The sequence below is a fragment of the Octopus sinensis genome, linkage group LG1 (genome assembly GCF_006345805.1).
Source record: "Octopus sinensis linkage group LG1, ASM634580v1, whole genome shotgun sequence".
Classification (NCBI taxonomy): domain Eukaryota; kingdom Metazoa; phylum Mollusca; class Cephalopoda; order Octopoda; family Octopodidae; genus Octopus; species Octopus sinensis.
In genome coordinates, this window is record NC_042997.1 from 87,877,153 (window position 1) to 87,893,102 (window position 15,950).

General features: G+C 34.3%; 1 protein-coding gene across 3 annotated transcripts in view; it reads left to right on the plus strand.

Moving 5' to 3' along the window:
• The first annotated feature begins 377 nt into the window (after nucleotides 1-377).
• LOC115216192 (cyclic nucleotide-gated cation channel beta-3-like) overlaps nucleotides 378-15,950 on the plus strand; it is a 495,037-nt gene continuing 479,464 nt past the window's right edge. For 2 of the 3 annotated variants that reach the window (XM_029785393.2, XM_036502665.1), the window contains exon 1: nucleotides 379-1,930. In XM_029785393.2, coding sequence (XP_029641253.1) covers nucleotides 1,831-1,930 — 100 coding nt within the window. In that variant the 5' untranslated portion in view covers nucleotides 379-1,830. Of the gene's footprint in view, nucleotides 1,931-15,950 lie in introns of all 3 variants that reach the window. The other variant, XM_036502664.1, reaches the window with a different exon arrangement.

A 15,950-nucleotide genomic window follows, 5' to 3' on the forward strand; every position in this document is an offset into this window, starting at 1 on the left:
TCTCTCTCTCTCTTTCTCATGTTTTTTCCTCATGCTACGTTCACGTTTCTTTCATTCCTATTCTATCACACTTCTATTATTTTATTATTCCATTCATATTTAGGATGCTTTTTTCATGAACTTCGTTTCTTTCTGATCCTTCTTTCCTTTTTCGTGTCTCTTTCTTTTAAATCCCTCCTGATTATTTTCTTCCCCCTTTTGTTCCTCTTCAATTCCATTTCTTTTATTTTTTTCTCTTCTCTTTCTATTTTTCACATACTTATATTCACATTTTTTCGCCACTATCCCACTATCTTACCACTTCTATCACTCTCCCGCCACTTAAATCAGTTTTCTCACATGTTCCTACTATCTCTTAGTTTCATTCGGTCCAACACCATCCATTGATCAGTTCACCATTTCTTCCTTTGATCCACTTCTTTCCTCTTTCTTTCTCTCATATCTTTCACGTTTTTATCCCATTTTCACATTTACTAATTTCTTTCCCATTCCATCAATCTTCATTTATTTTATATCTTTGTAATTTCTATTCTCTCCGATTCCAACCGATTCTTTTTACTCTTCTCTTTCTCCATCTGCTCTAAGCATTCTCCCCAGCTCTTCTTTTACCCGCTTTCTTTCCTCTCAGTCTCTCTTCCTTACTCCTCCTCAGTCATTAACCCTCCTCACTTTCACACTCACTATTTTTTTACAATTTCGATGTAATCCCTCCCTTTATATCTCTCTGCAACACTCCCTCTTATCTTTCTGCCTTTTCCTCCTCTTCCTCCCTCCCCCACTCTCGATCACTTTCTTTCCTCCCTCCTTTCACTTTCCTTTTCTCTCACTTTCACTCCCTCTCCATCTCACTGGATCTTTTGCCTCTCTTGTCAGTCATACACCGTTCTGTTCAGTTCTGTTCTTGTGTGTTCAGCTCCACCCTTCACCGTACTGTTGCAGACGACAGTTGCTACAGTAGAGGAATGATGCTTATCGTTGCCAATTTCCACTGGCCCTTCAGTATTGATTTGAGAAATCAGGCAAAAGATTTCAGATTCATAACTCTAACTCAATGGAAAACAAAGCTAAGGTGGTCATAAATTTAAGGGAAGAACAAGAAAAGAGGTGAAACAAAAGTTGACAATAAATTTCCGTGAAGAAATGAAACACGAAAAATATTCCTAATACTTAAAAAAAAAAAAACAGAAAAAACATATACTGTGTATTCGGTGAGTGAAATGTTTACTTAACAAACTTAATGTTTTAGGAAAATATTCATATCATTGAGGAATGTTTGTTTATTGTATGTTTTCTCAAGCAATAACTATAAGAGAGATAAAATTTGAGAACAAAAGAAAACAATGAACAAACTTAAAGGATCAACTTCGTAACTACATATTCTAACAAAGCGGACATATATATATATATATATATATATATATATATAATATATATATATATATATATATATATATTTCATTGAATTTCGAAAGTAGTCACCTAAAAGTATAAAAGGTACGCTAAAAGTACACAAAATAATATACTCACTCCGAGAAACAATAAAGAGAAGGAAATAAAACTAACGAAAAATGTCAACTTGAATAACACAGGGAAATGTTATTTTACTGAATTTACTACACATATACGCATACATATATTTTGCATTATTATATATGTATACATTACTCGTATAGGATCATAAGTTAAGTTCACGAGTTCACATTTCGTTCAGACTTAGTTAAACGGAAAACAGTAATAAAGAGAAAATTTTAAAATTCTTGAAGAACCTGTGGAAGTAAAAGGGAGAAAAAAGGCCGAATTCCTCCTGGAATAGCATGGCCACAGTTGGAGATGTACACTGATTTGGGTCCTTGTGATCAAGATTCCGACGAATGTATTTCTCTGAATGAGTTTCACGTTTGTAACCAGGAATGCCCACTTCTTTCCAAAGGTAAATATATATTATATGTATATATTGTTTTTTGTTTCTATTCTCTAAATAAATGTTCTTCAACTCTATACGTGGATTTAGAAATCGTCGCAAAGACCATACTGGAGCAGTAAAATCGGATATTCGTATATGAATGTGTGTGTATGTATATATATGTACATATATAGACATATATATATATATATAGATATATATATGTATATATGCATCTACTGGCACAAATATATCTATCAATCTATCCATCTATCCACACACATAGGTACACACACAGGTGTGAAAATGCATGTGTGCGTATATGTATATAAATATTCATGTGTATGTATGTATATATATATATATAATATATATATATATATATATATATATATATATATATAATATATATATGTATGTGTGTGTGTATATATGTGTGTGTGTATATATATATATGTGTGTGTATATATATATATGTATATATAATTTGCATATATGTGTGAATAGAAATATGAGTATATATAAGTATACAGATGTATGTATATATATGGGTGTATACGAAATACATTTATGGGAAAATATGTATTTATGTATATATATATGTATGTGTGTATGTATATGTATGTGTCTATATATATATCTATATATATATATATACACATATATACACACACACACATGACTATACATGGACATAAATATACATAGCATATCATCCTCATTATCATCCAGTCTTTATTGCTTTCATGGGTCGGACGAAATTTATTGAGGTAGATTCCCTTGTTGCGAACCCTTACCTGTTTCCTAGTAATGTCCCCCATGGCAAGGCATGTTTTTGCAGACTTGTAAATGCCATTCATTTACAGCAATCACGTGATGTCAAGACAAAGAGACAAAACACTGGTATAAGTAGAAGACACTTAACTAAGGTACCATGCTGTAGGACTGAACTTGAAATCATAGAGTTGGGAAGCAAACTGCCTAACTATATTGCCACTTCTGTACCCCTCACTTTATACACACACATATAATTATTAGAAACAGAAGCAGTATTAATACAAAAAGATAATGTTTATCCTCACTTAAAAGTGGATACACTGAAAACCAATATAAAATTTCCTCTCATGGTAACTATTGCAGTATTGTATTCTAACACAGCATCCTCTTTTAAGTGGGGGTATATATATATATATATATATATATACATACACATGCACATAAATACATACATAGGTTAGGCTATGTGTTGAAGAAACTCACTATCCAATAACATGATTTTGTCTTACTGTGGACTACCTTAGTCAAGTATATTCTGTTATAACTGAGTTGACCAAGGACTTGTGAGTGGATTTGGTAAATGGAAACTGAAAGAAGCCTGTGGTGTATGTGTGTGAGTGTGTATTTGTGTCTCCTCTTGATATCATGCCATAGTTGAAAATGAGTGTAACTGTCATTTATTGCCAATATCCCATGGAAAGATGTGTGGCAATGGGGAAACATCATCTTGTTTAGAAACACATGAAGTCTGAAGACACAAAGGGCATCTGGACATTGAAAATCTGCCTCAATAAACTCAAACACATGCAAGTATGAAGAGTGACTGTTAATATGATGATGTGTGTGTGTATATTTGTATCTATATGTGTGTGTACATATTATACACATGTGTATGCAATATATATACATTTATATGTATGTATACATGTGTTATGTAAATGTATGTGTATTTATTTCTCTATATAATGTATGTATGTGTATACATATTTATGTATGTGTGTATGTATATATGTATGTATGTACACACTCAGATATACACATGCTCACTCTAAAGCATATGTATATTGAGTTCTAACAACTGTTTATTAGTATCACTATGCCTAAGTGAAATCATAAAACATATTTGTATATACAAATGTATATAGGTATAAGTATGTATATATAAATATCAAACTTGCACTGGTCAAAGAGAATTTGTTGAGGCAGATTTTCTATTGTTGGATGCCCTTCCTGTTGCCAACTCTCATTTGTTTCGAAGCAAGGTAATATTTCCCCATGGCCAAATATATATTTCACAGAATACTGGAAACCAACAACGTCACTTGTTGGTGACTCTCGCTTACAACCATCATGTGATAAGACAACAGTGCATATGCATACACGCTCACACATCGGTACATATATACAATGTGTTTCTTTCAGTTTCTGTCTACCAAATCCATTCACAAGTTCTTGGTTGGCCTAGTGCTATTGTAGAAGTTACTTGACTAAAATGCTGCACAGTGGGACTGAACCTGAAACCACATGGTTAAGAAACATGCTTTTTAACCACTCATTGTCTATGTGTGTGTGTGTGTATACACAAACATTCACATATGTACATATAGATATTATATGTTATACATGTGTACATACATGTATATACACGATATAATGAGCAAATATAATAAAAAGAGAAAATGAGAAGGGCATGTTAAACAAAAGTGTTATTACTGTAATTTTTGAGAGGAAGGGAAAGTGTCTTTAACGTTTTGGATTCTAAACCTTCATCAGAAAAAGGATAGAAGGGAAAGAAAAAGGAGGAAAGATGGGGGAGGAAAAAATGGAAAGGACTCAGGGGCCAGGTGAGATGCAGTTGTGTGTGAAAGAATTAGGAGGAGATGTGTATATGTAGGAAGGTATTCATGTATGAAGACAGGTATGGGAGAGGTGTGGGGTGCAGGTGGTTTTCGGGATGTGTGGAGAGGTGCAAGTGTGGGAGTGTAGTGGTGTGTGATAGGCTGTGTGTGAGAGGAGGTGAGTAGGTGAGAGGAAGTCTTGGTGGAGTTGAAAAGGAAGGTAAGACATATTTATATATATGTGTGTGTGTGTGTATGCACATGTATATGTATGCGTGTGTATATGTATATATATATGTATGTATGTATACATATAATGTTCATCTATTTCTCTGTCTGTCTGTCTATCTAACATTAGAAAAAAACTCTCATATAGACACCCATCTTTATTTATTTCTTCACAGTTTCTACTGGTCATTCTCTCTCTTTCTTCTTCAAGAACCTGCTTTCTTCATCTCCTCACTTCTCTCATACTTGTCCCATAGCTTGAAGCTGACCACCCCCTCCTGTCCCATGGGGTTTATAGTCTTGTGAGCTGCATGGTAACTTCAACAGTGCTGCTGCCACAATAGAAGTATCCAGTACATCCTGTAAAGTGGTAGGTGTTAGGAAGGGTACCCAGTTGTAGAAACCATGTCAAAAAAGATGCTACTGCTCAGTGCAGTCCTTGGACCCATCAGATCCTGTCCAAGCCATCCAATGCATGTCAGCATGGAACATGAATCTTAAATGATGATCTTAGGTGTATAAATATATTATCTGTCTGTTAACTATATATATCTGTGATCACCGTGACCGACCAGGCCATCAGATGTTGCTACACATCGCTGGTCACAATGCGTTTCACATTATTTTAGCCTTCAAATGACGCCACCCCGCTGGTTAAGCGAGCAGGCCAACAGAAGAAAGAGTGAGAGAAAGTTGTGGCGAAAGAGTACAGCAGGGATCGCCACCACCCTCTGCCGGAGCTTCATGGAGCTTTAGGTGTTTTCGCTCAATAAACACTCACAACGCCCGGTCTGAGAATCGAAACCGCAATCCTACAACCGCGAGTCCGCTGCCCTAACCACTAGGCCATTGCACCTCCATATATATATATATATATATATATATATACACCTTTTATCTTTTACTCGTTTCAGTCATTTGACTGTGACCATGCTGGAGCACCGCCTTGAAGGGTTGTAGTGCTCTTAGACTTATTTTTTGAAGCCTAGTACTTATTCTGTCAGTCTTTTTTGCTGAACCGTTAAGTTATGGGGACATAAACATACCACCACCTGTTGTCAAGTGGTGGCATGAGACAAACAAACACAAAGATACACACACATAGATATGTACGTACATATATATATATGTATATATATACACAACAGGCATCTTTCAGTTTCCATCTACCAAATCCATTCATGCAGCTTTGGTTAGCCTGAGACTATAGTAGAAGACACTTGCCCAAGGTGTCATGCAGTTGGACTGAACCCGAAACCATGTGGTTGAGAAGCAAGCTTCTTACCACACAGCCATGCCTGCATATATAAATAATTATTTAAACTTTGGTTATACTGTTGATTAAAGCACTTTCACTGTCTATAGCTACCTAATATCATCCACAGTTTTAATGGATCTCCTCAGGAATTCTGCATTGTTCGTTGAGTATATTAACAAATGAGGGGAAACAGAAAATGGAATTCACAAGACTATTATAAAGATTCTCGTGAATTCCATTTACCATTTCCTTCATTTGTTATATATAAATATATATATAGGCACTGGCATGGCTGTGTGGTAAGAAGCTTGCTTCCCAACCACATGGTTCTGAGTTCAGTTCCACTGTGTGACACCTTGGGCAAGTGTCTTCTACTATAGCCTCAGGGTGACCAGATCGTTATGAGTGAATTTAGTGGACAGAAACTGAAAGAAGCCTGTTGCGCATATATATATATATACATGTATTTATATATATATATACATGTATTTATATATATATATTATATATATATATATATATATATTTATGTGTGTCTAATTTTGTGTCTGTTTGTCTCACCACTATTGCTTGATAACCAGTGTTGGTATGTTTACATCCACGTAACTTAGTGGTTCGGCAAAAGAGACTAAATACTAGGCTTCAAAAGAAGAAGTCCTGGGATTGATTTCTTCAACTAAAAAACTCTTTAAGGCAGTGCTCCAGCATGGCCGCAGTAAAAAAAATGACTGAAACATGTAAAACAATAAAAGGAAAATATATATATATATATATATATATATATATATATATATATATATATATATATTCTGTTGATCAGATTAACTGAAACTCTCATTGTTGTAAACAATAGAGTGCCATATAGCTTTTAAAGCCCTTACTAGCAATTCATCTACTCCTAAGTTCCTTAGGGCCCACTAGATAGCAGAAGGAGAGAATCTTTTTGAAAACCCTTCTCAAGATCACCAAATGGAAAGTATAGAAGCTAACTTTCAGCTAAGTATTTCTCTTGCAGTTGTATCACTAATAATATGCTATTAGGTGTATGTCTTCCTGGTGCAAAGCCAAACTGCATCTCATCAAGGATAATCCTGTTCCCAATCAGTTTTATAACTTCAACAATCTGATGTCTGTGTAATTACCCCACTCTCTCTCTCTCCCTTGAGAACTTCACTTGTCTTTATTAATGTTTATAATAATGTTGCAACACCACTTACAAGGTATGATACCTGTTAGTATTCCCTGTTCAACTATTTGAAAAACTAAGCTGTGTACCCTGCTTTACTCAGATGTTTTAAGCATACCAATGACTGTCTTTGATGAACCAATGGCTTTCCCTACCTCTATATATTTACTTACCCATTCTAGCATACTTCTGTCAACTTAACAGGCTAATGCCTCTGTTGGTCCGACTTGGGGCAGACTTAAACTCTCTCATGCATTGTCCAAACTCTCCAGCCTCTTATAACACTTTCATGCATATCTACATCAATAACTCTGCCTTTATATGAGTGACTGGACAAAAGAAAGAGGCACTCAACACATTTAATACAAGTTACAGATAGTATTATTCAAAACAGTTTGATTTGGCTCCATGTAACTTAAGTTTTGTAGGCTTCTCACTGAAACATAGGTAGGTTTCTTACAGAAGACACACACGCACACAGGTATATATATATATATATATATATATATATATATATATATATATATATATATGCATGTATATATATGTAGAGATGTATGTATATATATATATATATATATATATATATATATGCTTGTGTAGATATGTGTGTATATATATGTGTGTGTGTATGTATATATATGTGTGTACATATTTAAATATGTATGTATATATAGGTGTGTATATATATATGCATATATGTATGTGTGTGTATATATATATGTGTGTGTGTGTATATATGTATATATATATATGTATATATATATATATATATATATATACGCACATATAGAGCTATACATATACTCATATACATCTACGTATATGTTTATATATTCATCTAAATATATACCTAGATAGAGGATGTGGATGCTCAGAGCAGTTGATGTCTACATGGGTCTCTAATTTATTGTTAGTGGCTGCAACAGCCTGTTGAGTCTATGGGGTATGTGTGCATTTGTACAACGGAGTTTGCGAAACAGTTGGGTATCTGTGAGCTGGAGGTGAGGAGGGGTGAATGTGTTTTCGTATATATATATATATTATATATATATATATATATATATCGATGCATATAGACATTTTTTGTGTATATATATCCTTACTCCATAAAGCAATATAGTCACTGAACGTCTACTTAAATGCTCAATTGCATCTCTGTGTTTTGTTGCTTCATATCATACTTGGTTGTCTTATAGTTTTATGACCTTATTTAATAATGTATCTTTATTAACAGAACATAGTACCTGCTCATTGAATACTTATCAGTTTTTTTTAATTATATATTTATTTCATTTATGAGTAATTATTATAAGTAGGTTTATTAACTATGAAAGGAGCTGTACTTTAGTCCAAATCATTCTAAACCATGATATCCCCTGTAGACAACCAGCTGCAGGCAAATAACGAAATGTGTTATAATTGAACTAAGCAAAGCCAAGTTTAATGAGCAAGGTACTTTTGAAAAGTCACCTGATTAGACACATCTGCACCAAATGATGTACCACAACCAGTTCAGATTCTCACCTGTGAAGGACCAATGCACAATTGGTCAAAATGACTGTAGTGATTAATAAAGAATCTCATGAATTCTATTTTCTCTTTGTCTCATTTGTTGGATCTGAAGGAATTCCTAAAGTAAATCCAGTAGTACTTATATCCATACTGTTGATGTCATCAGGTAGCCAAAAACAGTGAATGTGCCTTAAATGGCATGCTACCAGGTGTATACCCAAATTTAAAATTACTACTTGTGTGTGTATCATCATCATCCTTTAATGTTCGGTTTCTATGCTTGTATGGGTTGGACAGTTTGACTGGAGCTGGCAAACCAGAGAGCTGCACCAGGTTCCAGTATGATTTGGTTTGGTTGCTATGGCTGGATGCCCTTCTTAATGCCAACCATTTTACAGTGTATGCTGAGTGCTTTTAACATGCCACGTACAAGTGCTTGCACATGGCACTGGCATGAGTGCTTTTTACTTTTTATAGATGTATCCGTGTGTATATATATGCATACATACATACATCAGGAAAGTGAGAAAGGCTTTTACGTGTTGAGCTTACACTCTTCAACAGAAAGAAACACAAGGAAATGAACAAAGAATAAAAAATCTTGTGGATTTAGTAATCAATCATGGTGACTGGTTGGAAAAAGGTAGTTGGATAGGAGTGCTAGGAAGAAGGGGAGATAATAAGGTACTGGTGATTCCAAAATGAAGGTCCATGTGTGTATGTGAGTGTGTACATGTTTGCGTGTGGATAGGGGCTAGTAACTCTGACGTGTGGATGTGTAAGCGTGTGCATCTGTAATGTGTGGTTGTGTGGATGATGGTGTATGAGTGTGCAGATGATGGTGTGTGGTGTGGGTGCTGGGAAGTGGTCAGTACTATTGTGTGTGGAGTGGTATCAGGTGGTGTGGTGTGGTGGTGATGGTGGCATGTGGGTTTGTTTGTTTGTGTGTGTGTATATCTAAAATGCTTATGTACGAGAACAATTATAGCCTCATAATTCTAGAATTTTACTCTGTAATGTTTTATTAAACTCTAATATTACTTCAGCACAATAGCATTAGCAGGTATGATACTGAATGATTTTTTTTAATTTGCCAGAAAGAATCTTCAGAACAGTACAATACAAATGTTCTTAGTGATATTTGAAAAGTTTTATTTCTTCTACAGCATTTGCTAATGACACTACCAATGTACCAATGAAATTTTATTTATTATCTCTACTAAACTATATTATACCAAAATAATTAACACCACCACCAAAAATCATTTCTAACAACTATGCAATTATGCAATCATTATTATTTTCCATCAGTGCTATGAGAATTATTGCCATTATGCTATTGTATACACCAATATAGTTATAATAATCATCTCCCTCCTCCTTTTCATACTACTACTACTTCTAAAAGTTCAAATAATAGTTACAAGATAATTTACTCAGATGGTTCAATGTTGTGGTTAATTTGCTCTCAACAAAATCCTTAAATCTGAAGACAGCATGTTTCACAATAAATGTGAGATTCTATAGCTACAAATGTGATTGGATGATTCATTTGATTAGCTATTTCTACAATTAACTTCACAGACAAAGCTAAAGAGAACTACTCAACAACCATAATCACAACAACATCCTAAAATAATTATCGCTTCCCATTTGATCTGGAAAACATACACATACAAACAGAGATGCACTCACACTATACATATGAAGATGATCTAGACAACATATGATTTAGTAGATCTAAATTAAGTATTATTTTGCCTAACACTCTTACTAAATCTTAAGGAATTGAAGCTGTCTCATAGGAATAAAACTCATTAAGACAAATTCTATTTTATATATATTTAGAACATTTGATCATGTACAAAGAGAGCAAAATAGTTAAAGCATGGCACCTACACTGATATATTGCATCACACACAACACATTTTCTCTGCTGTGTTGCATCTGACATAATGTGCCTTTGCTATTACACTATACTACAAATCATGCTTTGCCTCATTGTACTGCACAGCTAATCACTGCATGGCTGAACATTAAGTGTTATCTAAAAGGAAACTTAAACATGGTGTAGTCTGGTTTTCTCCTAAATGTTTTATCATATATCTTTGTGTCAATTTCATGAGCAGCACTGAATAGGTTACTAAAAAAAAGAAAAAAATAATGGGCAGAATGTCTTCTTACCTGCATAGAAATTATTTACTTTTATTTTGTCACTATGAACCTTAGGCCTATTATTAATACATTCTAATAGTTAGAGAGCAACCCATCACATACCATGTGCTGCAAGCATTTGTTTTAAATTGCTTCTTGTGATTATTTATCTATACATATCCCTTTAAGCCAGGTTGGTCTAACTATGGACATCAAAGAAATTAGCCCCTTCATTTATACACCATATCCTGCCAATGTTTTTCCACATCACCAAACAACGATTTAAAATGAACATTAATAACACTGACTCTATGTTGTTGCCCATATACATCAATAGAAGAAATGTCTGAAGCACTTACTTTGTTTACAGACTAAAGAATAAATAAATAAAATAACTTGTTTTACCAAGAAAGGAGGAAAATTGTGTACCAGAATGGGTTTTGAAAAGTAAACCAATCTCTCTGTAATAGATATATAACTGCAGTTATTTTCTAAGGTTATTTATTTGCAGAATGAATGTTGATTTGCTTTTTTCACAAACTTATACTATAAATGTTGCTTGCTGAGAAATAAGCAGATTTTTAACTGCTGTTGTTTACTTATTTTTTGATTTAGAGTTTTTTTTCATATTTGAATCAAGAAGATTTTGACGTCTAAAAGTAAATTAGTCATGATTACTTCATTTTTACTTTAAGATTGCAAACACATTGCTTTTACTTGTTTAGACTCAGCAACTGCAAGACCACTTTTGAATTCTGTTCTCTTGCTGCCTCCTTTATATGACTCTCATTTTGTATTTTTCTAAATTTTTCTTCTTCAGAAAACTTTCCTTCATAAACACCTTCCTTTCCTTCTAACATTAACAACACTAATTTCACCTATTTTTATAAAAGATACATTTTTTAATATTATAAAGGCACAGGAGGAGAAGCAATGTTCATCAGCTTTGCAGGCCTTCAAAGACTGGAAATTTAATACAATATTTCAACTTCTGTGATTTGATACATGTAGAGAAAACATTCTGTGAATGATTTTTCAGAAATTCTGGTGAGAAAGGAGGAGTAAAAAGGTTTGGGAAATGAGACACAGTAGACATAACAAGAGAAGAAATGTGTGATAAATAGTGTGGTATGCAACTTATTAGTTCAAATATTCACAAACTGTTATAATAGTTAGTAGCTGTAAAGAAGGTACATGTTGTTAATAGGATGGTAGTTTTAGTTTGCTGGTAAGTGTAGTTTGCCAGTCTGCCCGATAGCTTTTTACTTGTGTGAGTGTGTGTGTGTGTAGTTCCCAGTTTGTCTAATTGGTAATGATTTCCTTCTGTAGCTGCTTAACATTGTAGAAAACACCTTTTTTTAAGGAGGTGGGGCTCATAAAAATTAGTGTTAGCATGCAGTAGAGACAGTCAAAGCATTTACTAATACCTATTTCTTTACTACCCACAAGGGGCTAAACACAGAGAGGACAAACAAGGACAAACAAACGGATTAAGTCGATTATATCGACCCCAGTGCGTAACTGGTATTTATTTAATCGACCCCAAAAGGATGAAAGGCAAAGTTGACCTTGGTGGAATTTGAACTCAGAACGTAGCAGCAGACGAAATACCGCTAAGCATTTCACCCGGCATCCTAACGATTCTGCCAGCTTGCCGCCCTAGCATTTACTAATACCCGTGCTTTAAAATTCACTTGTTTAATGTTAAAATATGAATCAACCATAACCACAAACACACACACACAAAGAAAAAAGACACATTTTTTCTGCGATAGTGACCTGGTGACATTTTGCAACCAGAAAGTTAGGAAGGTATTGATTAAAATGTGTAATATATGTTTAGTAAAATATCAATTATACGATGCCATTCTTAAAGTGAAAAACTATCATAATTATAAAACTTTATTATTCAACTCAATTTATTATCAAATCAATCAGAGTCTGCCAAAAATTCTTTTTTCCATTCTCATTTTATAGTAAAACAAATTGTACAGCAATTGCAATCAGTTTTTTTTTTCTTTGTGATATGAAAATATCGCCAAATAATGAATTCTCTTGTGTCATTCATGACTGAAGATATGTCTTTCATCATTTTGCTAAACTACAGCTAATATTCATTTAGCTGCAGCAGTAATTGGAGGAATTACAAGTAAAATTGCCAAATTGTACAAATCTCTGATATTAGGTACAGTGTCTTTCATTCAGATGGTTGACAATGTCAGCCAAACAAAGAGGTCTTTCTCATAGAAACTTCAAATGCTGGAAGTTGTGATGAGAATTAATGGTAATGTCATTGGTGTATCTGTCCTGAACAAAATGTTCACTTTGCTAATTGCCTTTTGAAGCAAAGTTTTTAATCTCACATATACCTTGTGACTTCCCTGATCAAAACATTACTTGAAAGAAGACATTATTGTATCTACAGCTTCAGAATGAACATCCCCTCTCCAAATCCCTTTTCAGCTTTTTTAGGAATCTGCAGTGTATTTCTTATACTGTTTGCCTTACTTTCTAACCTTTTTCTATCTTCCTCATTTAAACATGCTCTCTCTCTCTCTCGCACGCACGCACGCACACACAGAGACAGTCAGACAGACATAGGCAGCTGTACACAAGGGTGTATACAGATACATACTTGTTGTTGCTGTCAGTTCCTTAATTTTTGCTATTCTCTTTAATTGTTGCATGAATCCATTGTCATAGTTTTAATTTTTGTATCAATCAGAATGTCTTTTGTCATATGGCCCAATTATTTAGACATAGCAGTGAACTGACAAAATTACATGATTATATTTTTTAATGGCTATTTTCAGCCAATCAGATTATTTACTTGAGATCTACTCAGAATAGTCATTTCAAACCTATTTTTCTCAAAAAACAACAGCTGTTTGCTACATGTTAATTAGAGTTGGAAAAGAATGTAATTGGATTCCCTGACATTTCAAATTTTGAACTAACAAACACATACTGAAAAGAACATGCTAACAAATATGTTAGTATTCTAAAAGACACATACTTATGGTCCCATACCAAAGGTTTAACTTTTTATTCTGTAATCTATTGAATTTTATTAACTGTTGCTTATAAGTAATAATTATTTGGGAAAAATATATTTGAACTTTCATACTGAAAATGTTTGTCCATTTCCAGACAGTTATATTCTTTGAACACTTTTTCAATACAGCATGTGATTTTTCAGGCAATATTTTCTGTGAGGGAATTATCATACATCTGCTAATCATATTTTTGTAAATATTCGGCTGCATAAATTTATATTGGTAAACTATCTGCTGCTATCATTAACTGTGCCATGTTCTTTGTTGCAGTTCTTTTACACTGAATAGTTAGTCAGGATTTGACATAATTCAGATATTCTTATTAGCATTATTAATAATTGTGATATTGTTACTACTTTTCTTGTATTCTCATTTAGTCATTTTTATTCATCTCCAACCATCAAAACTGGAAGTTTTCCACATCCATGGTAACTCAGGTGCTGAGATAAACAATTAAATCACAGGGGTTATTAAATATTTCTCCATATATTTTTATTCCTTGTTTTTCAAATTTGTTTATCAATTGCATCCACCCTCTGTGCATCTGTTGATGCCTTTTTAGTTGTTTGCAATGCCTTCGATAAATTGTCTGTATCCAAGTGTAATTACTGGAGAAGATTTAATCCAAACAAGAAACTTAATGTTTCCATTTGAGCTAGGTATTCAATTATATGGCCCCAGACAACAGTATCCAATTGTGACTGTACACATTCTTATCCACACTCAACTAGAACTGAATAATTATTGAATAATTAGTGTACCTGTGCCATCAGAAATAACGGCATGAAAATGATACGGAAAATAAAATTAAAATAAAAACATTACAACCTTTATCTCAGTAATTGCTTCAACACCATGTTCCTAGTGAACCCCTTCCAGTAATGAGTTTGCCTTGTTTTGGATGGTCCTTTACCAACATTTTAATATTATTACAACTTCTACTACTCAATGCAACATAAAGTTGTCTATGGTTGAATGCTGGTGATGGTAGGATGATACCAACATTATTGAAACTCTGCTCTTGTGATTTATTTATGATCATTGCAAATGCTGGGATAACAAGGAACTTTCATCTACTTATACTATAAGGAAGGGTTGTCCTACTGGGACGGAAGTTGATGCATGGAATAAAGGCCTCCTCTCCTTTCTTACTTCTATTAAGTATTTTTCCATGAATGAAAAAATCCTTGATGGACAGCACTAAGATCCGAGTCCCTTTGAGTAAACCTCTCATTGGGTTCAGGTTCCTTAGCAACATGACTATCGAATGCCTTTTCAAGGTCAGTATATGAGGTGGCATCCCAGAAAGCGTCAGGGAATTTAAAAACTCCACTGGATAATGTGAACAGTTTCATTATTTTCTTCAACTATTGTGTCAATGCAGATCGTTGCCTCACCAGGCAATAATGACATTATGTCAGTGTTTATATGAAGACAATCTTTGTTTTTAGGAGTCAAAATGATTGTTGTTGACACTCAACTGCCTTGAGTTTTGTTATGAAATGCCAGAGAGGAGATTGCTTAATTGAGGACTCAGTTACTGCTGCATTGGACCCTTGTGGGATGACAGGTGCAGTTTGTCTGAAGTCTCCACCAAGTAGCAGCACTTTTCCACTGAATGGTCTGGGTGGATTCATTATTTGCCTAAGTAGCAGATCAGTGGCTCTCAGAACATGGCATGATAACATTGATGCTTCATCAATAATTAAAAGGTGAACCTGCTTTAATTTTTCAGCTGACTCTGAACGGAGTCTTATGTGAGAGGTGGAACTATCATGCAATTAGTTAGTTAGTTAGTTAGTTAATTTGGCTCAAAAGCAAATAGCAAGGCCATGTAGGGGGACATGGAGTTAAGTACAGGGTGGTGTTCATGTAAAGAGTTCAGGCCACTTGAGGTCCAGGGAGGCTTTGAACAAAGCGGTCGTCGGCATCTTCACCATCTCGTCTGGCAGCTTGTTCCACAGATCCGCAACCCGGACGGAGAAAGCTCCTCTCCTTCGATTGAGATGAAATCGTCACAGGTAGAGCTTTTCGG